The 22315-nt window shown below is 32.9% G+C and overlaps 5 protein-coding genes and 1 long non-coding RNA gene across 7 annotated transcripts in view; 3 read left to right on the top strand and 3 right to left on the bottom strand.

The window, feature by feature from the left end:
• Nucleotides 1–1656, top strand: part of Cbl (E3 ubiquitin-protein ligase CBL) — an 87293-nt gene extending 85637 nt beyond the window's left edge. For both annotated transcript variants that reach the window (XM_089711759.1, XM_089711760.1), the window contains exon 14: nt 72–1656. In XM_089711759.1, coding sequence (XP_089567885.1) covers nt 72–286 — 215 coding nt within the window. In that variant the 3' untranslated portion in view covers nt 287–1656. The remainder of the gene's footprint in view (nt 1–71) is intronic.
• The window catches only part of LOC149476540 (uncharacterized), a 203568-nt gene extending 196062 nt beyond the window's left edge, over nt 1–7506 (top strand). Inside the window, exon 2 of the long non-coding RNA XR_016317821.1 lies at nt 6919–7506. This is a non-coding gene — a long non-coding RNA (uncharacterized LOC149476540). The remainder of the gene's footprint in view (nt 1–6918) is intronic.
• Nucleotides 1–22315, bottom strand: part of igl (IQ calmodulin-binding domain containing protein igloo) — a 547908-nt gene that overhangs the window by 401084 nt on the left and 124509 nt on the right. The window lies entirely within an intron of this gene.
• LOC149476539 (uncharacterized) lies at nt 10239–11392 on the bottom strand. The gene is made up of 2 exons (XM_089711961.1): nt 11333–11392; nt 10239–10769 (listed from the first exon to the last, which is right to left on the bottom strand). Exons 1-2 carry the CDS (start codon nt 11390–11392, stop codon nt 10239–10241), a joined length of 591 nt encoding a protein of 196 aa, XP_089568087.1.
• On the top strand, nt 13105–14343 carry LOC149476538 (uncharacterized). The gene is made up of 2 exons (XM_089711655.1): nt 13105–13161; nt 14221–14343. Exons 1-2 carry the CDS (start codon nt 13105–13107, stop codon nt 14341–14343), a joined length of 180 nt encoding a protein of 59 aa, XP_089567781.1.
• On the bottom strand, nt 14994–16704 carry LOC149476537 (uncharacterized). The gene is made up of 2 exons (XM_089711674.1): nt 16648–16704; nt 14994–15212 (listed from the first exon to the last, which is right to left on the bottom strand). Exons 1-2 carry the CDS (start codon nt 16699–16701, stop codon nt 15087–15089), a joined length of 180 nt encoding a protein of 59 aa, XP_089567800.1. The 5' UTR covers nt 16702–16704; the 3' UTR covers nt 14994–15086.

Raw genomic sequence — 22315 nt, 5'->3', positions numbered from 1 at the left:
TTCTTTCTTGACTGTTTCATATTAAAATTAAATGCATTATAATCTCCCTAATATTTTTTTTTATTTTACAGCAAAAAGAATTAACCCCCTAACCCACGATAAGCACGGAAGAAAATACAACGATAACGTTTCCTACGAAAACATAAATCTCGACTACATTGCTCGTCTAGTCGACGAAGGTTATCCCAAAGACATAGTCGTCAGAGCGCTGGGCATTACGCGAAATGACCTTGAAATGGCGTGCGATATATTGCACGAATTTGGCACTAAAACTAATAAATGTTAAGTTTCTAGTGAAAATACGAACATTGACTGGACTAAGTCTTAGACAAGTGAAAAAATGTTTCAAAGCTTTTCCACGTGAATTAAAATGTGAATATTGGATGGACTTTTAAGCTTTTGGATGTGAATTTTAATGTACCATCACTATTGGTACAGGTTATACGATGCCATTGTTATCGGCAGGGATGGTCAAGGATTATACGAATATGCCATTACTGTTGGCACGGATTATATCTATGTGCCACAACTATTGGCACGGATTATATTAATATGCCATGATTATTGGCACAGATAATAATTTGAATGTGCCATTCTTGGTACAAATAATTTTCAATGTGCCATTATTATCGGCACGGATTATATCAATATGCCACAATTATTGGCACGGATTATACGACTATACTGATTGTGACTAAAAAGCATTTGTGGTGCTTCTGTTTTTTTTTTGTATGTTGTCAATTTTAATGACCATTTGTATATAAAATGCTGTAAAATAACCAATGTTTATAAATAACCTGCTGTTTAATAAGTTTAATCTGCTGTTTTATAATGATTTTCTTATAGTATTGGCAGTTTTTTTTTACATATTAAATTGTTTTTTAAACATTGGTTATTGCTTCTTTATAGCGGGTCTTAATGTTCTCATACATAAAAATGGATGAAAACTTCAAAGTATTTGATATGTGACTAAAATCAATTTAAAAACTTATGAATAAAAACGGTACCTTTAAATATAAATTCGTCTAGAATTTCTTGTTAAATGTATTTAGTGAATTTGAAGAAATATTTGTATATGTAGAAAATTAAAAAACGATCATTTTCAATTGTTGAATATTGTATAGTTTGGATTGTAATACGATTGTAAAATTTATTTTTAATAAATGAATCTTTTTGGAATTATTGTAGTATAACATTGAATTTGTGAGTTTATTGCGTTTTAAAAAGTTCAAATACTTAATGAGTTTAAAAGAAAAAAATACCTGTAAAATGAAAAAAATGGTATAATGATTAAAATAAATATAAATAAGGTCTGGGTTCGATTCCTTATAAAGTAAAATTGTAAAGGAAATCGATTCATACACAAATTTTGAACAAATTTTGCAATTACTAGATTTCAATTGTTATGTTGTTTGTTTGTATGATTAATTTATTATTGTATACTTTAAAATCAATAGATTATGGATTTGTATTATTTCTTATCAAACTTCCGATTTTTTAATGTTTTTTGTTGTAGATATAACCTGGATTTTTACAGAAAAATATTTTTGTTTTTTTTTTTTTATAAAAAAGTTGTTTATGTCATACGGACCTTTTACGATAAATAAATATAAATGAAGTACAAATATGTACCTATACATTTTCAACTTTATAATACTTAAACTAGCTGGTGCGTTGTGCGCGGGCTGCAAGCAGCCCGCGAGCCCCTTTTGCCCCTGGGTTGAAGCAATAGGGCAGTCATTAGAAAATGTGTTAGAATTCCAAGTCCATTTGTAATTTTCTGCTAACTGCGATTCCACAGTCAATCGGAAGTGCTTATAAATTCCCCATTCAAATATTTTCTATTCTGAAATGCTGTCGACCTTCGAGGGCGCGTGGTGCGCGGGCTGCAAGCAGCCCGCGGTACATCCCAGGGACAAAAATCTTCAGTCAATTGAAAATGCATTAAAATTCCCAGCCAATTTGTTATTATCTGCTAACAGCGATTCCACAGTCAATCGGAAGTGCTTATAAATTCCCCATTATAATATTTTCTATTCCGGGAGACTGTCCACCTTCAAGGGTGCGTGGTGCGCGAGCTGCAAGCAGCTCGCGGCTCATCCCAGGGCAGAAATCTTCAGTCATTTGAAAATGCATTCGAATTTCCTGTCCATTTGTTACATCTGCTAACAGCGATTCTACAGTCGGTCGAAACTGCATATAAATTACTTATTCAAATATTGGTTAAATTTTTGAAACGTGATCCCGAATTTCATTTATTTGAGGTGTCACAGCGGTGACTTTTTTTCACTTATAATACCACAAGAGCTTCAAAATTATCGGGTATTTTCCGAAAGGTTCGTTGCAAACAAATGAAGGAGTCAAGTTTTTCAGGTTAAAAAATCACGAGGGCGAAGCGCGAGTGATTTTTCCTATTGTCGATATTTGGGTCGGAAAAATAATCATAATAAACTGTTCAAGACAATAAATGTGTGAAGATGTATAAAACATATTGAAAACTTCAAGTCTTTTTAGTAGCGTCGTTTAAAATCAAATTCATTATGCTTTCGGCACTAAAAATATCTAAGTGAAAGCCATAGGACTACAGTCAAAGGGTGTATCGAATTAGATATCGTTACACTATAAAAATAACTACTTTAAAAAAACCGACTTCAAAAACGGAAAAGTAAAAAATAATTAATTACTACATATTATTTATTTGTGTTATTCACTATATAGGTTTGAAGTCGGTGCCAAGCACTAAGCACTTATTAAACTACGCTATTTTTTGATACAAGAACTACCTACTTGCATAATTCAATTACATTATTCGCAATACAAAAAATTGGCTATTTTCGATATAAAAACTACACTACTCTTGGTGTAAGTCCTACGTTTATAAATCATCTCATTCACTCAATAAATGTGTGAAGATGTGTATATTATTACGTATTGAAAACTTCATTAGTAGCTTCGTTTAAAATCAAATTCAGTATGCTTTCGGCACTAAAAATAAGAACCTACTTTTCCGTTTTTGAAGTCGGTTTTTTTAATGTAGTTTTAATAGTTTTTAACCTACGTAGTTTTTTTGTTTGACTGGGAATCGCCCTAAAGTCGCTTCTGTTCAAGAGTTTACTTAACACACTCGTCGCTTCGCTCCTCGCTACCTATTTGAATATTTACGCCGGCCGCTGACGTGAATTGCTCGCTTCGCTCGCTTGGCTAGTGCGGTAGTTCAAAAGTTAACCTAACTCGCTCGTCGCTTCGCTCCTCGCTACTTCTTTGAATATTTACGCCGGCCGATGACGTGACTGGCTCGCTTCGCTCGCTTGGCTAGTGCGGTAGTTCAAAAGTTAACCTAACTCGCTCGTCGCTTCGCTCCTCGCTACTTCTTTGAATATTTACGCCGGCTGCGGACGTGACTTGCTCGCTTCGCTCGCTTGGCTAGTACAGTAGTTTAAAAGTTAACCTAATTCGCTCGTCGCTTCGCTCCTCGCTACTTCTTTGAATATTTACGCCGGCCGCTGACGTGACTTGCTCGCTTCGCTCGCTTGGCTAGTGCGGTAGTTCAAAAGTTAACCTAACTCGCTCGTCGCTTCGCTCCTCGCTACCAATTTGAATATTTACGCCAGCCGCTGCCGTGATTCGCTCGCTTCGCTCGCTTGGCTCGTGCGGTAGTTCAAAAGTTAATAAATATTTTCTACTCCGGGAGGCTGTCGACCTTCGAGGTTGCGCGGTGCGCGGGCAGCAAGCAGCCCGCGGTGCCATCTTTTTCCGTTGCTATATTCCTATTACCCTTCCTACTATGGAAATTTCCATACAAAATTTTCGAAAAAAAAATTTCGCTTTTTACCAAAATTTAAATTCTTGAAACGTGATCCCCGAATTTCATCATTTTGAGGTGTCTAATCGATAGCGGGCAGTAACTTTTCATAATAAACTGTTAAAGAGTTTACTTAACACGCTCGTCGCTTCGCTCCTCGCCTACCTATTTGAATATTTACGCCGGCCGCTGACGTGACTTGCTCGCTTCGCTCGCTTGGCTAGTGCGGTAGTTCAAAAGTTAACCTAACTGGCTCGTCGCTTCGCTCCTCGCTACTTCTTTGAATATTTACGCCGGCCGCTGACGTGACTTGCTCGCTTCGCTCGCTTGGCTAGTGCGGTAGTTCAAAAGTTAACCTAATTCGCTCGTCGCTTCGCTCCTCGCTACTTCTTTGAATATTTACGCAGGCCGCTGACGTGACTTGCTCGCTTCGCTCGCTTGGCTAGTGCGGTAGTTCAAAAGTTAACCTAACTCGCTCATCGCTTCGCTCCTCGCTACCTATTTGAATATTTACGCCAGCCGCTGCCGTGATTCGCTCGCTTCGCTCGCTTGGCTCGTGCGGTAGTTCAAAAGTTAATAAATATTTTCTACTCCGGGAGGCTGTCGACCTTCGAGGTTGCGCGGTGCGCGGGCAGCAAGCAGCCCGCGGCGCCGTCTTTTGCCGTTGCTATTCAATTACCCTTCCTACTATGGAAATTTCCATACAAAATTTTCGAAAAAAAAATTTCGCTTTTTACCAAAAATTTTTATATGCCTGGAAGCGGACCAGGTTTCGAAGCATTTTTTGCTTCGGCGACCCCGACCTACCTGCCACCGGTTCAGAGAGCCGTTGAATTTCGTGATGTATGGAAAATGGAAACCGAGGGTCGGAGAGAAATTCTGAGTATGCAGTTTTGTAAATTTGGCCGATTAGAGCACATAAATCAATTTTCAGACCGATCGTAAAGTAACCGGCGCCACCATCTTGCTTTGAAAAATTGGTCATTTTTGAAAAAAAAATTGCGTCCAATTTGAAATTTCTCGATTGCCCTGGTAGCGCTCCATGTTTCTGATCATTTTTTAGTTCCACACCCCTCACCTATCTGGCTTCGTTTCGGAGAGCCGTCGAATTTCGCGTTGTATGAAACTCGGAAACCAGCAGTGAAAACTCGATTATGAGTATGCCAACTTAATGTGCAGCTCGATTAAAGCCCCTGTGCCAAGTTTCAGCGCTATCCGACCAGCGATGGCCATTTTAGCATTTGTATGGCGGCGGCCATTTTTTCCGCCATTTTGAATTTTTTTCACTATCTGTGGTAATTGCTCGAGGTCTACTCCAAGTTTAGTTCGAGCACCCCAGATGCAGTTGCTACCGTTTGCGCGGGCCGTTGACCGTCTTCGCGAGATGAAGGAAAGTTTAAGATTTCGTATTTTTCTGGATATCCTGGGAGCTGGGCGAGTACAAACATGGTGTGAGTGTGTTTCCGCGTTGCGCCACCTCGTCTAAATTTACGTTTTTATGTTTGCGCCAAAAATGGAAAAATTCCAAAATCGAGCGTCCCACTATGGCTCCCTGGTAGCGTCCCAGGGTGGTGATCATTTTTAGTTCCGGGACCCCCCACCCAACTCGCACCGTTTTCGCGGGCCGTTAGATTTTCCAATGTATGAAAGTCAGAAACGGGGGCCCGGAGGCACTCGAACGGGACACCGATCGATTCGCCGGCTCGCACAGAGCACGTGTGCCAAATTTGAGGCGTAAGGATTCATAAACGGCGATTTTGGCAAAGTACGGCGGCCATCTTGTTTTCGCGAAAATCCCCATTTTTCCACCTCCCCTGGTAATCGCCACCAGTTCCGAGCATTTTTTGTTCAGACACCCCCCCTCCAGGTACCACCGTTTTTGCGCACCTCCAGGGGTCCACTTGGTTTTCGAAGATGATCGAGATCGCTATATTTTTCCTCTGCTCACTCGGCGCACCTCTACACAATCACATAATTATCCCCCCCACTTTCCGCGTAGTTTCCGAGAAAACCGATGTCAGTCAGTGAGTCAGTGGTAGTGTAGCTTTATATATATATGATAAATACCTGAAGCTACAATGTTGAAATATAAGATAATATTAGATATTGGAAAATAAACTGATTAATTTTGAAATTAACTTGTTGAAATCTTATAAAAATTAAGTTAGTAATATCGGTGTGTAAAATAAGTTAAATTTACTATAATACATGTTTTTGATATAATAATATTATTGTAATGTTACTTCATTTTCATAATGATTCAGATTATTTCCTAGTAAGGATATTATTAATATGTTTGATACTACAAATCTAATAAGGACGTAATAAGAACATCTATGATCATAATTATTGTAAGTAATGTTGACTTCTGTGACGAAGATTTTGTTTATTTTGTAAATGAAGAACATTATTTCAATTGTATCAAAAATTATTACTACAATGGGAATATCATCACAAAAAAAAACTTTTTAGGATATGAACTGTCAAAATGACATTTCACGCATATAATTATATCATAAAATATTAAAGCTGATTTTTAATATTCAATTGAAAACACTTATAAAATATCTTCGAACAAGACGAAGGCAATTCAAAATTGCCCAGCCAATGAGGCTCAAACAAATATGAACCCTAAATATTAAGTATTACAGTATAAATTAGCTAATTTATATTTATTTCGCTTCCATTTTAATTTAGATTTTCCATTCTCAGTATTGTATCTATACAATAATAGTATAAGTAAATATATTTTCATATGATAGCTATCGTATTTAGCTGTTCACATAGATTATATTTTTCATAATTAATAATTTTTGTAATAAATTTTGACACTTTGACTTATGATACTGCAATATGATTAGATTAATTGTCTATGGGCTTGCTGGAATGGATTCGATTCATAGACTACAGAATAAATTTCAATTTATTTATTTATTTTTATTTTTTATAATACATCTCGTTAATGATAGTTATTTTAAATAAACCATCTAGCTAGGATTCTAGATATTTTTTAATAAAATATGTACCTAAATAAAAAGATCTCTCGATGATATTATAATATCATCTTGTTGAAAAAGTAATACGCTTTATCCGATTACAATTACAAAATATCATAGACGTTTTTATATGTTTCTAAAAACTTTTTATTTGATAGCATATCATTAATATTGACAATACAATTTTACTGTACATGTAAAATATCATCAGATTTGGAGTGAATCTTAAGAAATACAATTTGTAAATACAATCTCATGTTATTATACACGACCAGTGAAAATTACTTCGAATCTATTCCAGCAATCCAAGATCCATGTAAATATTTTTTATAATTCTCTCGAAGATATTCGCAATTTTTTACTTGACAATTTTTTTTACTAAGAGCTTAAACATGATCTTATAAAAATTCTAAATAAGTCTATCGAGGTGCAATTTTTTGTGTAAGGACTGAATTTTAATTTTTACGCTGCCAAACGTTATTTAAAATATCAGATTTGAGCTAATAAGCAAAAGTACTTTTTTAAATGTTTAATTTGATACAAAAATCTGTTTTACACAACTCATTCTTTTCCATAAATATTGAATAAACATAACCTAAAATTTTGCATAAAAAACATGGTATAAAAAGCATTATGAATGACAATATAGATAATTATCATACTATTTACGGACTCTTCGAATTAATAATTATGGTACGTTAAAAACAATTTCAAATAAAAAAAAATCGAAACGTCATCAGCGTTTTGACAGCGCACTAGTCTAGGCCACAGATAAAAAATGTTTTCTAAAAAACATTTACTTAAAGGGTTATTTATATCTGGTAATATTCGGATATTCTAAACTAGCAAATGTAATTGTAATTCTTATTGTAATTAAAATAGCGTAGTTCTTACCCACTGACTTAGGTATTGAAGTGACATATCCACCATAACTAGTCAAAATAAACTGCATATTTCCTTTAAAATGTAACAAAATTCGTAGCTGTCAGGTACCGTTAAGTTACTCTTTTATTACGTACCTTAAAAAGGCCTATTTTTCATTTATTCCACCTATGAAAGGCCTAATTTTCATAAAAACAATGATTTTAAAGTCAAGACATCTTAAATTAATATATTGAGTAACTTATTTCGGTAACCTGTCGCAATTAGGCTGTGTATACACTTATGAATATAAAATTATCTTGGTAAATATAAACTGTTTCATTGAGTGTATAGATGCCTTTAAATTAATGTATTTTTAATTTAATAGACGCATGATAAGAAATTTGCACGTATTGTATTAAATGACTACATTAATAAATGCCTTTTTAGATATTTTTTTTATTATTTTTTCTAGCAACCAAACTATTATGACTTGGTAATTAATAAATTATTATTATTCGATCGAAATGACCGTCTTTTATTTTTCACCCTACCCAACGGTAATATCCAGAAAATGTTGAACTATTGCTTTATATTACAAAGCAACTTGCAAGCATGTTATATTGTTGTGATCGGTTCTCACTTTTATATTAAACTAGCTTCCGCCCGCGGCGTTGCCCGCGTGGTGTTCTGATAAAAGGTAGCCTATGTTATTTCTCAGGGTCTAAAGATTGTCTGTGCCAAATTTCATCAAAATCGGTTGTGAGGTCTAAGCGGGAAAGCGTAACAGACAGACAGACAGACAGAGACATAGTGGGGAAGTGTGAGGCTTTGTATTTTATGAATGAACGTTCAAACATTCGCGTTGAGAGTAAAATTTAAGGTTGCGTCATGGCATGACGGTATTGTCATGGATTAAGGTGACGATTTTGGTATCTTTGAATCCTGCCAAAGAAGTTTCACTTCTGACATACACAGCACGCTCTTATTTTGAATTTCAATTAATTGAATACTAAATTCTAATTTTGCGAAAATACAATCAGCCATTTTCATTACAGTCATAATTCTTAGCTTGAATCATACAAGTTAATATCAAAATAATCACAAAGCCTGCTCAATCGATTTCTATTCGCTTCGTCATGGCTATTTTTATTACCTTGTGTGTTTTATATATCTACGTAAGTATAGAAATTAATTAATTAATTTTATTATAGGTGATATTCGATCTGCTTGCAATATCGCATTTTTTAATAAATTTATTGAAGTGAAATTTCTTTATCGGGGTTGGAAAAAAATTTAGTGTAACATTTTTTCGTTACGCGTGACATTTTTCTGTTACGCGCCATCTCCACGCGTGATTCGACGTATTTCTGTAAAGTTGCATATAGTAAATTATTTTTTTGAAAAATAAGGTCATAAAGAAGTTTCACTTCTTACGTGTGTACACTATAGTACACGCACACATTTTTTTCTTAGTAAGTATTCTTATCGGATATATAAAAAATATCGAGTTACAACGATTTATCTACAAGATACAAACTTACACTAATCAAAATAGGTTAGTAGATATTGCTTGACATTTTTGGAATCATCGTTAATTTAAATTAATTACTAAGTATAGGAAAAATTAATATTCATTATTTATTTCGATTATTCGATCTTCTTTTCCTATTTTATTTGAAAAATATTTATTTCAGTACCAACCAATAGTCTGTCAATTTCCCGAACACATAGATTTACAGAAAATATCAGAAATTACGTTCAAAAACGAGAAATACAACGTTCTAAAACCGACCATTCATATAGTCAGAGATCATTTCAAGGATGTCATTCAAAAACGTTCTAACATCAACTTTCCCACTAAAAGAGTCTTTATGGACAAAAATGGCTTCCGACATTACTGGCAAGGTATTGAATATTCTCCAAATTTAAGAAAAAATTTACAAAACAGCACAGATAAAAAAGTCAATGCTACAGAAGTCAAAAGAATTGGTCCTAAGCGTAAACAGCCAAATCGTAAGAAAAAACCGTTTGAAAGAGTATTTATAGCTAATATAACGCCAAAACCTTTGAGAGAGGGAAGAGGAACTTTTGTGAAAACTACGTTTTTCTGTCCATTCTTCGGAACAATGACTATGATGGCTAATGTTGATTTAGATGTCGAATAACACACGAAATTGATTGCGTCTAAAGTAATTGTACATAATATCATTGTTTTAATTTTTTAAATGTACAGTTATAGTTAATAAGGTAATTAAACACTACTGTAAAGATATAGTAGGGCTTAACTGTCTTCTGTAATAAATAAATAAATAATATGTAATATTAAAGATGATATAAGTATGTAATGTATAAGTACACATTTCATTCATTATTGAAAAAGAAACATGAATCAAAAATTCAATTGATGTGAAATGTAACACCCAATTTAATTAAAACAAGTTTTATAATTGATTTTTCATACACCATTGTTTACAAACCAATTAATTACTAATTATAAGAACGACAATAATATTCAGAATACAATAATATTACTAACAAATCCAGAATGAAATTTGCAAAGCAATGTTTAAACAATTTTACTGTTTACGTTTCTCTTCCGATACTCCGTTTAAAAATCTTCTATTAAACCGCCTAGTCATATAAGGATCGTCATCAAAATCATGCACTTTATATGAACCAAAGGTATCCAAAAAGCTATTTACAGCAGTTTTTATAGCTCTTCTGTAACTGGTGACAGGCATTCTTCGTCGTAACGTCACTACGGGTTCAAAAGGTATCAACATGCCTGCTGCAGTCGCTATTAAAGGCATAAGAGGAGCAGGGAAGTAATAAGAAATAATCTCCATCACTCCATTAACTATACATGTACCAATATTCTTCAAAACCATCAGAACTTTGGGTTCCGTTAGAAGTTTTCCGATTGGTGCGGTCAGAATATGAAATATCTGATAGGTTATCTTCAATGTAGGTTTTATAGGTTGTAAATTTTGCTCAAGCCTTTTATCTTTGGAAATTTTTACTTCTTCAGATAGGTAAAAATTTGGTAGGCTTATTGTGTCTGATTTTTGCGATACTTCATATTGATCGTTTATTTCTGGTTGTTGTGGCTGCAATTTAAAATTAAATTAAGATTAATGAGCCTGATGTAATCGAAAAAACAAACATAAATTTATTCGCCATCCCGGAAAAGAATTAGCATATTATAATCAAGGCAATAAATTGTCCTGTGAAGTCCGAAAAGCTTTAGTAAATTGCTGAACGTTTTTTTGTCCTGATAATTACATCACAGAGGATCTATAGATATGTATTTACCTACGTGATATTATAATCATACTACCAACCTAATCTTATTGAATGAAACCATATTACCTAAGTAGTAGGAGTAAAGCAGTATTAGAATTTGGAAATTAGATATGTAGATTGTAGAGTCTTACGATGTACTTTTGTGTTATTCATAAATTTATTACTTTCGTTATTTAGATAAAACGATCCGTCTAAAAATACGTAGTGCATATATATCTTCTATAATAGGTATACATATTCTGAAGGGAATGCTGCAAAATTTTTTACCATATTAAATAGATTTAGTATTTGCTAACGCCAGCTTTATTCACCCTTTCCGTCATGTTACTAATGAATTATTTCCTATTAAAATAAGCAATACACTTACAGCAGCCATAAAAATAAAAGGATAAAGGGACAGTACGACCAATGTCAACACAAAACCCATTTCAGAGACTGTGGTAGTCACATTTTTTAGTTTACAACCGGAGTTCGATCGAGATATAAAGTTTGAATGTACGTTTAACGAGATTTTTACAATGCCATACTGTTTTGATGACTATTGCCATGTGATGAAATTTAAATAAAACAATTTAATGTGTATTGATGTAATCTTGCAACGTTAAAGGTAATTTTGTATTGTCATCACATTTTGTCAATGTATAAATAATAATACCTACTACTTACTAATAGCGGGTAGTAAAAGTAGTTAGTAATAGTATATATAAGTAGTACGTACCTACTTTGAAAGGCGTTAATATTTAATAGGTATGCCTATCTGTCGATCTCAGAAAAAAATAATGCTGTTACCTATACCTACCTAAATTCAATGTGCTGTACGAAACGATGAAGGTTGTGTATTAAGTAAACTTACTACTTTTGTAAGTAAGTAAGTTACACAAAGTATGCACATAATATTTTAATATGTATTAGTATGTACGTCAATGAGCTAGCATTAAAAATAATATCATGCATATGTTTAAAAATATGTTCATAAACGCAAAGCACGCTCGTGTTGAAATTAATTATTAAAAAATAATACCTATGTAGTGAAAATACCTAGTTCACACTTAAATTATCATATTTTGGTGCTACAGCCAAGGGTCGTTAAAATGTTACAAAGTATTTCTGTAATTATCACGTACTTTAAAAGAATAAGTTTTCCTTGCCTAATTTGGGACTTCTGCAATATTGCCCATTGATTAATTGTGGAAGGTTATTTTCCTCCAGTGAAATGTTGGATTCCGAAATCATTTTGGTAACTCGATTCAGGATTAAACTTATTATTTTGGGTTGTGAATGTTTAAGTGCCTATGTCCCTGTTAAATCTATACTAATATTATAAAGCTGAAGAGTTTGTTTGTTTGTTTGAACACGCTAATCTCGGGAACTACTGGTCCGATTTGAACAATTCTTTCGGTGTTAGATAGCCCATTTATCTTGGAAGGCTTTAGCCTTTAGGCTATTTATACTCACGCTAAGACCATACAGAAGCGGATCAATGCGGGTGAAACCTCGGGGAACAGCTAGTGTCAGAATAAGGATCACACCGGCTTCGCCCGCGGTACTTAAATAGTCTATAATCTATATCACTCAGGCATCACGTACATATCCAACAGTGAAATAATTTGATATCGGTACAGTAGTTCCTGAAATTAGCGCATTCAAACAAACAAATTATACTCTTCAGTTTTATAATATAAATAATCAGTATAAGTATATTCTTATACGTCTTATAAGTTTATTGCTAAGTTTTCTACTTCTACTTAAAATCCTTCCAAATACTTCGAGTGTTTTTGTTATTTTTTGCAGTTCTCTCGAATGGATTCATCGTGATACGAACAGTGGAATACGAATAGTCTTCAAGCGGACATCAGAATAATAGACAATCTATCTCCAATCTTCTTTCAGACTTATGTAATAACATAGAACACAAAATGTTGAAATTTAATCTTTATGAAATTACGTATAATAACCGCTAATTGTGAGTTGTGACTACAATAATATTTTGATAACATTAACATTACAGTCTCAAAGGTTACCGTCTGACTCAATTGCTCTAAGTTAATTGGTTTAAATATAATTGCTTCAAAATTGCGAAATTCAATTAGGAGGAAGTTTGCGGAGTTATTCAACATCGGATCATAAAAGTGGACGGCTATGAAAATTATTTGTACGATTATTTTGATCGTGGCGTTTGTGAGCGTGGTGGCGCAGGTAAATATGTTCTGGTATTTGAAGTCATTTTTATTTAGTTTATTCATTATCTACGTAGACATTACCTACGTAGTCTGTTACCTGAAATAAATGTTATAAAATAAAATAAATAAAAATTAGCTTGCAGGAACGTAGTTTTTTATGAAAGTAAATAACAAACTTTACTTCAGTTTTAAAAAAACGAAATCATAACATTTCCTTTTAGTAAAGAAAAAATGAAATTAAAAATACTTGGTATATTCTTCACCATAAAGAATAGGTATGGTAATTGGTAAGTAAAAGCGATCTCTCCTAGGCATAATATTCATTATAAAAAAGAAGCAAAAAAATATGCCTTCACTCGCGTAATAAATAAGTATAGGATGCTCTATCTTCCCTATCAGTTATTTCTCCGTGAAAGGGCAAAAACGTATATAAAATCCATATAACTTCCTTTATAATAAACACAAAATGGAGGTTCTGAACAGTATATAGAGCAGAATTCCACACCTGTAGCGCCGATCGATTCTCTGTCCTATTGTGTCCTTTTGATGCGTTTCCGCGTAGAGATATTATAATATATGATGTTGATATGAGTAATAGGATATTTTATGGAGAACCTTTTTGTTATAAATAGGAAAATACACTTTTCTCTTCTTTTAATTATTGCCTTTCTAAATAGAAATAGAGTAAACTGCAATGTTAAAATCAAATCATCAAGGTTCGTGAAAATCAGTCGTTGGCAAATGCAGAACTGAAATATCTTAGGTGTGTTCTCGGGACTCTACCTATATTTATTCTTGAATTTTATTTGTAAATTTTAAGGAGATAGCGCTTAATATAATATTTCAATGTTCATGAAATAATACTGTACACTGTATACAGGCATTTTCAATTTGTGTTTGAAAAGCTTTATTTTTAACCAAACTTTTATAATTATAGTAGGTCACTCAACGATCCCTACGCAGAACAAAATTTGTGATCCAATCGATAGAATTCAAACAGAACTTTGCATTATCCTATTTCAACATAAATCCAGTATAATAATTACCAAATAATAATAAAAATAATATATTTCAGGTGCCATACGACTATATTCCTATCGGCAGAGGTGCGAGGAGGGACGCACCACGGCCGCACCCGTCTGACATCAACCTTATTTACGAAAGACTTTTCCCTTCTCGACGCAAATATATCACTTGATTAACTAGCTTTAGTCAACGGTTTTGCTCAGCTAAAAGATAATTAAAAGCTATTATGTGATTTTGTATGAATTTTCACACAATTTAATAATTTAACATGGTACTTTATATTTTTTTATAATAAGGTAGCCTCAAAGGACAATAATATAATATTATGACGACGCGGTTGGCGCAGTGGTAAAGTTACTGCCTACTGAGCCGACGGTCCCGGGTTCGATCCCCGGTCAGAGCAAAAATTTGTGTGATGAACTCAATTATTTGTTCTTGGGTCTGGGTGTTATTATCTATATATGTATTTATTAAATTTTATATTTATCGTCGCCTAGTACCCACAACACAAGCCTTAATTGAGCTTACTGTGGGACTAGGTCGATTTGTGTAATAATGTCCTATAATATTTATTATTTTATTTATTTATCAAAATAACAAGATAAATACAATAGATATATGTATGATATGATGTTAACAAATACCTTAGTCCTTATGAGCATTTATGTTTATAATTTCACGGATATATTTTCAAATCTGGATAAAACAATAAACGATTGAATTTAGAAATACACCCATAAAAATACAACCGAATTATATTCTCAATTACCGATGTTATCCCAAGGAATCAAATAAAACACAACACATATGACAAAAGCACGCTTCACACTTTAATAAATAAACAATTTTAACCTACAAAGCATACATAGTTTTTGATCCAAATCAAATATTTAGTGGGATAAAGTCGGTCAGTTATCAGGCATGGTTGCTGGCGGCCCGGAGACTCGCTACCAGATCGTCTACATTCACGTTTGAAGGTACAGGTGAAGCCAGTTCAGCATACCTCCCAGTGTAGTCAACGAATCCTGCTGGCTGGTCTCCCTGGAATTTAGAATTACATGTTACTACATCGTCAATAATTAATGCTAGCTTTCTTGAATTTGATATTTTGTTGTTACATTAAAATGTAATAAATATATTTTTTTAAAGAATAGAAAAGAATGTATCAACTAGCTTTCTGTCTCAAAAGTAGTCTATGTCACGCTCTAGCCTCCTTAATATCTATAGATAGATAAAAAAAAATATATCTTTAGATCGCTCTATTTCGACGAGAAGAAAAGACAAACTAACACACATCCGTATTTATTATAATATATGTATTAATAAAAAGGCTGTGTTCAGACAATGAAAGATAATGCGGTACCTAGATGTTAATTGTCGTTGAAATTTTGATTCGTGGACATGTCGATTGATCTTTCATATTCGTACGGAAAATAATATTTCTTTGTAATCTTTGTAAATATAATATCTACTAATTATCATCAAATTAAACAATAAATTTGGTTCATTACCTATTCAACAAAGGTTGTTTTCAAACTTATATACATATTATAGTTACAAATTGACCAAATTTTCTGGTTATTATTATAATTACATAGAAAACGTCAGAGAAATATCTTGGTACATAGTTTAATTTATAACGGGAACTGCCTGCCTTGACGCGTAGTTATGATTTTAATTAAACTTCGCCGAGATATTTGCGAGTAGCTTGAACAGGTATTTTTATTATTATTTCCTACTAGTGGTCCGCCCCGGCTTTGCCCGTGGTACATATTACGCAATAAAAGGTAGCCTATGTCCTTTCTCGGGTATCAAAATATCTCCATACCAAATTTCATGCAAATTGGTTCAGTAGTTTAAGCGTGATTGAGTAACAGACAGACAGACAGAGTTACTTTCGCATTTATAATATTAGTAGGTATGGATTATTGTTTTCCTCGTCTCAAAACATGAATATCTTGGTATGTTGTTTATTATTATAATGAAGTTAAGGGAATCACGTAAATTATTTTGAGGGACTGCAAACATGCGGAAGGATTTCAATAAAACCTATACAGTTATTGTTATTGAATCAAAAACTTCTAAAAAGAATTTTTTGGAACAAGGATTTGTGATATTAATATTAATCTTGATATTAATATAAAACGTTATTAGACGTAGACACAATAAACTTTTTAGATTTTAGTTCATAAACGTTACTTCAAATTTTTTCTCTTCACCAATTTATGACAGGTGACAATAAATAGAAAATCACTACAAAATATTTAACTACTTACATATAAGAAAGTTGCTACCTTTAGTTAACTTACAACTCGAAAACGCTATAACGGATTTGAAGTTTTACTTTTTTTGTAAAAAAAGTACCTAAAAATATACGAAAATTGTCTACCCGACCGGAGCTGAGTCGAGTCGAGTTTTAAAGGATTTTCATACAATTCCTGTATTCCTAATAATAAAAATAAATAAAAACCCTTACCAAAGCAGGGATCAGCAATGCAAGAACAGCACACAACAACACAAGCCACTTCATTTTGCTGCTGCTGTTGCCAAGATGTCCGCCCATTTATATGGACCGTTTGATAGCCGTAACCACTGATTAAAGTTTACGCGTATTTGTGGTTATTAAATTGGGTTCAATTGATTAACGGTTGTGAGTTTAAAAGGAATTATTTCTATTATATTTTCCCAGAATTGCGACACTAACTATAGTTCTGCCAAAAAAAAAAAGAACAAGGAAAAACAGCAGAGCCTCTACATTCTGCCTTGTATAGCTTTCTGCCCGCGGCTTCACTTACTATGTCTAGAACCTAATAAATTCTCACTATATATTTACAAAAACTATATCAAAATCTGTTGCGTAATTTTAAAGATAAAAGCATAAAGAGCTACAATAAGCGGACATAGAGCTACAGCCAGAGTAAGAGCATTATTTCGTGATCTTTTAGTGTAAACGAAAACTCGTATTCAGTGTTGTTCAATATTAGAACATATCATAGAATCTTTTTGAACGTCTTAAGAACAACGAAATAATGCTCTACGCCTTTTTACAGTAAAATAATGTGATATAGTGGGGTTAAAATGAGCATTCGCTCGATTGATGTAAATGCACCGTTATAAACTTATTTTTTGTGGATTATATTGTGTAATTTTCTTACGATATTTTCCTAACTTATACCTAATTATGGACCAATTTTGATGGAATATTATATAGCCCAAATACCATAGGAATGAGACGAGCAAGAATTAATTAACGCCTCGCTAATCTATACCAATATTATAAAGCTGAAGAGTTTGTTTGTTTGTTGGCGCTAATCTCAAGAACCGGGTCCGACTTGAACCTATTTCACTGTTAGATAGTCCATTTATCCAGGAAGGCCATAGGATCTATAATTATCATCACGCTAAAACCAATAGGAGCAGAGCAATGCCGGTAAAACACCAGAGCACAGCTAGTAGATAACAAATAAGGGTCTATAAATGAATATGTCATCTATTTTTTTAATTAAATAAGCCAATAAGTTTCCAATATATAAACAACAATTTCAACAATTGTTGATATAGCCAACACCACGCTTGCAACGACACGACTGTACGACCTCACTTGCGACGTCGTGTCGTATAGCGATGTCGTGTCGTATACGTCACGTCGCTGTCTGATTGGAAATATTGCACGGAGAGGACCATCCTGAAATAAGGGTATATAATATGGTTGTATTTACGATAATATGTTTTAATAAGCATGTGAAATTGTTCATTTTTTGACATATAATATCCGAAAGAAATCGGTTAGTAAATCTATAATAATAAAGCTGAAGAGCTTATTCGTTTTAATGCGCTAATCTCAGGAAGTACTAGTCCGATTTGAAAAATTATTTCGGTGTTAGATAGCATTTAGCGAGGAAGGCTATCGATAGGTGTTCAAAATGAGTAACATTTATAAAATTTCCTTACTTCCATTTAATTATTATTAAAATACTTACTTTATCTGGAACAAATTCTGGATTTAATTCTTGTGGCATTAGCGCTGATTGCAAATCTGCTTCATTCTGAATTTTCTAAAATTAAATTACGAAAATTATTATGTATAAGTTTTTAAATGTATTTTATCATAAGTTCTTTTTATCAACATAATATTAGGTAGGTATAATTATGGATAGTTTTCATAAGTGAAGTCCCATGTCCCCAAGTGGGGTAAGGGGCAGATGCATTATCCATACAACTGTTTCACTGATCGATTTTCTTTAGGGACAAGTAGGTGATCAGCCTTCTGTGTCCTGCCAGACCGAGACATTTTTTTTCTTCGTCTTCACCGGGAATCGAACCACGGACCCCTAGGTTCTACGCTCACGCGTCAACCACTGTACAAAGGAGGCGGTCAAAATGATGGTTTTCATAGTCATGCTATTTAATATATAATTTTTCAGTCATGATTTAGGTTTTGAGGTAGGTACTTACAAGAAATTATGTCTTTTGTTTTTATAAAACAAAACATAAACAAAACTTTATTATAATTATAATTTATTACTTACATCATTATGTGCGTCCACAAAAAATAAAGAAGTTATTAAAATCAATAATTTAATCATCCTTTCGACTTGAAAACATATGTTATGTTCTGAATTTATTCCCCAACCTCAATTTATCGAAAATATTAAACATTTTATAGGTTATATAAAATAAATCATTTGTAAACATGAATTGGTTTTGTATTGTGTTTTTGGTATCCAGTTTTTCTTTTATTTCCACACAATATAAGGTATGTTTTTATAAAGATTTATAAATAAATAAAAATAGTTTTTGATTGTGTACTGTATTTACAGTATTTGTGATAAACATGGTAATAGAAAGCTTTTAAAATCATATTGAAAAGAACTAACATTAAATACAGTAGGAAACAAATCAGTACTGAATCATTTTTATTGTATTGCATTTTATTCTTGAATATTAATAATTATAAGTTATAATTATTATAATTTATAACATGTCGCGAAGAAATAAGTGACATATCACACTAGCGGATTGCGAGCGGTTTCAAAGCGGAGCGGGTGCGCAACGAATACGTTGCGGTTGCGCAGCGAATTCGTTGCGGACGCGTGGCAGATGCGCAACGTTTAACGTCGCAGTCATGTACACTCATTAACAAAATGGAATCCGTGCTGGTTGTTACTTATAACTTGTGATAGTATAATAATTATGAGATCATTATTTTTTACGAGTTTCATAACATGTTAATGTTTAGGGTATTGTTTTATCTATTAAATCTTGGTCGAAATGCAATCAGATAACTTAATTGCTCATTAAGAAAGTTCATTAGTGAAATAAATGTTAAAGCTCCTTAACTAAAACAGGGCTATCTTATTATTAGATAAATAGCAGTGAATAGAAAATTTTATCAAGCAACCAGCAACTCACTATCACTTTGCTCATAATTAGGTTCACAAAATCTCTTTATAACATACGTTGCTATGGGAGAGATTATACTGGTCAGTCGTTACATACTTTTGGAATGTATGGTACATTCTAAAAGTCCTAGTAATTCAATTTTATAGCACCTTTTTTTAACAACTCCAGTTGTTATTACATCTTTAGTTAACTGTTAAGTAAGTGCATTTCCACAGTACGGTTAAAAAATTGAGTGCTACAGAAACGATGGAAATATTGAATGGAAGTTAGGCAAGGCGGAAGGGCTGGCTTTTGTGCGAGAGTATACAAAATGACGCGTCCGCAACGAATTCGCTGCGCAACCGCGGCGTGTTCGTTGCGCGCCCGCAACGTATTCGTTGCGCACCCGCTCCGCTTTGAAACCGCTCGCAATCCGCTAGTGTGATATGTCACTAACACTTTCCTTTTTCTCAGCTATACAGATTGATTAAATTTGATAAAATTAAACAAAAGTAAAGATAAAGTTAAATTTAAATAACCAAAGGAATAGGATTTTCCTTTATTAGAAAATGAAATTATCCTGTTTGAAAATGAGACTTTTTTTAAATATGTTACGTGTAATGCATTATTTATTTGCATATTCATTTATTATCTTATACAAACATTCACGTCTCACATACAGAAAATGAAAACATGTATCAACATATTTAATTATAACCCTATGTAATTTTTCATGAATTTATTTTGATGCAGTTTCCAAAAAGCAGTAGACGACGACGTGACGCTGTAGGCTCTCTTGATATTGTCACGAATAATGTTCAACCAATCCACGCTGATGTTAAGAATGAGGGATTTTCCGAAAAGGTATGCTTTTATTATTACTTGTTCAATTTATTAATTTTGCTTTCAACTTCGCTTGTTGAACATTATAGCCTATATAAAATCGGTTCGAAATCGGTCTCGTAGTTCCTGAGATCAGCGCGTTCAAAAGAACTCTTCAGTTTCATATTATAATAATTACTTATAGGTAAGAAAAGTGAATCAATTTAGATAGATCATGTTTGAAAATAGCAATTATAATAGCATATAAGTTAGAAAAAAATATCTGTAATAAATAATTTGTTGTAAGTATTTACACAGTAGGTATTTGTATGTTTGTCAAATTACATATTACTATTGCAGCCATACCCAAAATCACAAATAAATGCCATGCCATCTAAAATAGAACCCGGTGTAGTTTTTCAGGTAGGGAAAAATATTGATACCTATTGAAGTAAAAGGGCTGTTGATAGTTTCTTTGAAATTTATTAAAGATACATTTTGTCTAAGAAAAATAATCTCGTCATTATTTTACGAAACTGTATTTAAATCGGTTCATTCGTTACAGACATATCTACACATTTTTAAGTTACATACCCGAAAAACAAACTACAGACTCATTGATTATATTTTTTACCTGGCCTTTACATTGATTAAGTTGTTCTTTATGATTTCTTACTGTTCTTCTGTTTTATTCCAAATAAAGATTTAAAATTAAATAATGTAACATGTAACAATAATGTAACATACACAATAAAATACCAAATCCTTTATATCCCCTATACTACAAACTACTTAATACTTTTAAATATTACATTTTCCAGGTACTACCACCAAGAGAAACATACTACCAATCGCTCCGTAAATCCTTTCCCCTGACCACTACTCTGGATCTTGTGAGAGCAATCAGTCGATTATTTACCTTCATAGTACTTGGCACAAGCGCAGCCATCGAATTGTATCCAGTACTTCAGAGCTTGTATGAGACTGTGTATGATTTAATTAATCATAATAAGTTTTGATTGAAAATCGATGTTTTATTGATTAACCTGACCAGTAAAATTAACAAATAGTCGCTATATTTAGTTATATAAAAATAATTTCGCAAAAATATTTTCATCATTAAATTTCGCAAGCAATAGGATATATAAGCATTCTATGCTTAATATTGTTCAAAATTTATTCGTTGTTTAAATACGAGACTGTATCATTTTGCACAAAAAACTGATAAAAGATAATGATACATATTAATGAATAGAAAAACTCGATCACGATGGGGATGAATCCGCATCTTTATGCCAAACCAGTGCAACGCCTGTAAAATATTAGAAAATAATCCTGTAATGTTTGATAAATTCATATTAAAAACCGTCGAAAGACTAAAGTTGCAAGAAACCTTACTATTGATATAAATGTTATTCTAACTAAATTTAATGCAAGATTTGGTCTCTTATATGTTCTGCTGATATGAGTTCTATGTATAAAAACAACGAGACCGTTGCAGATCAATTTTGATTAAAATCACCTGTTTTATAAACATTAAGTTATAACGTTGTACAGTTTTAGGTTCTTTCTAGAATGTGCACGTCTAAATTAGCTTAATGGAGTACCTTAAATATGGATTTATTAAAATTGTTGTTGTGTGTAATGTTGCTCCTTCTGTATCAAATTTGTGCAGGTGAAAAGGTAAGTTATCAAGTTTAATTAAGTCATAAAAAAATAATAAGTAAACTAAATCATTTATTCAGTTTTTCAGATATGATCCAAAATATGATAGGAGATATAAATTCATTAAAAAACCACACCTACGTTCGACACGCTCGACCACACATAGTCATATAATTGAAGAAATCGATAAATCAAAAGAAGAAATCGAACCAATAAGAATATCAACTGTAAAACCTAAAACGATACCATCAAATGTAGATAAAACTAAAATTAAT

This window comes from Colias philodice, chromosome 27 (genome assembly GCF_061535455.1).
Source record: "Colias philodice isolate Cphi_HAF_F1 chromosome 27, ilColPhil1 Martin Lab GWU primary, whole genome shotgun sequence".
NCBI classification, from domain to species: domain Eukaryota; kingdom Metazoa; phylum Arthropoda; class Insecta; order Lepidoptera; family Pieridae; genus Colias; species Colias philodice.
The sequence above is the reverse complement of the archived record's forward strand: the minus strand, read 5'-3'. Positions and strand labels throughout refer to the sequence as shown.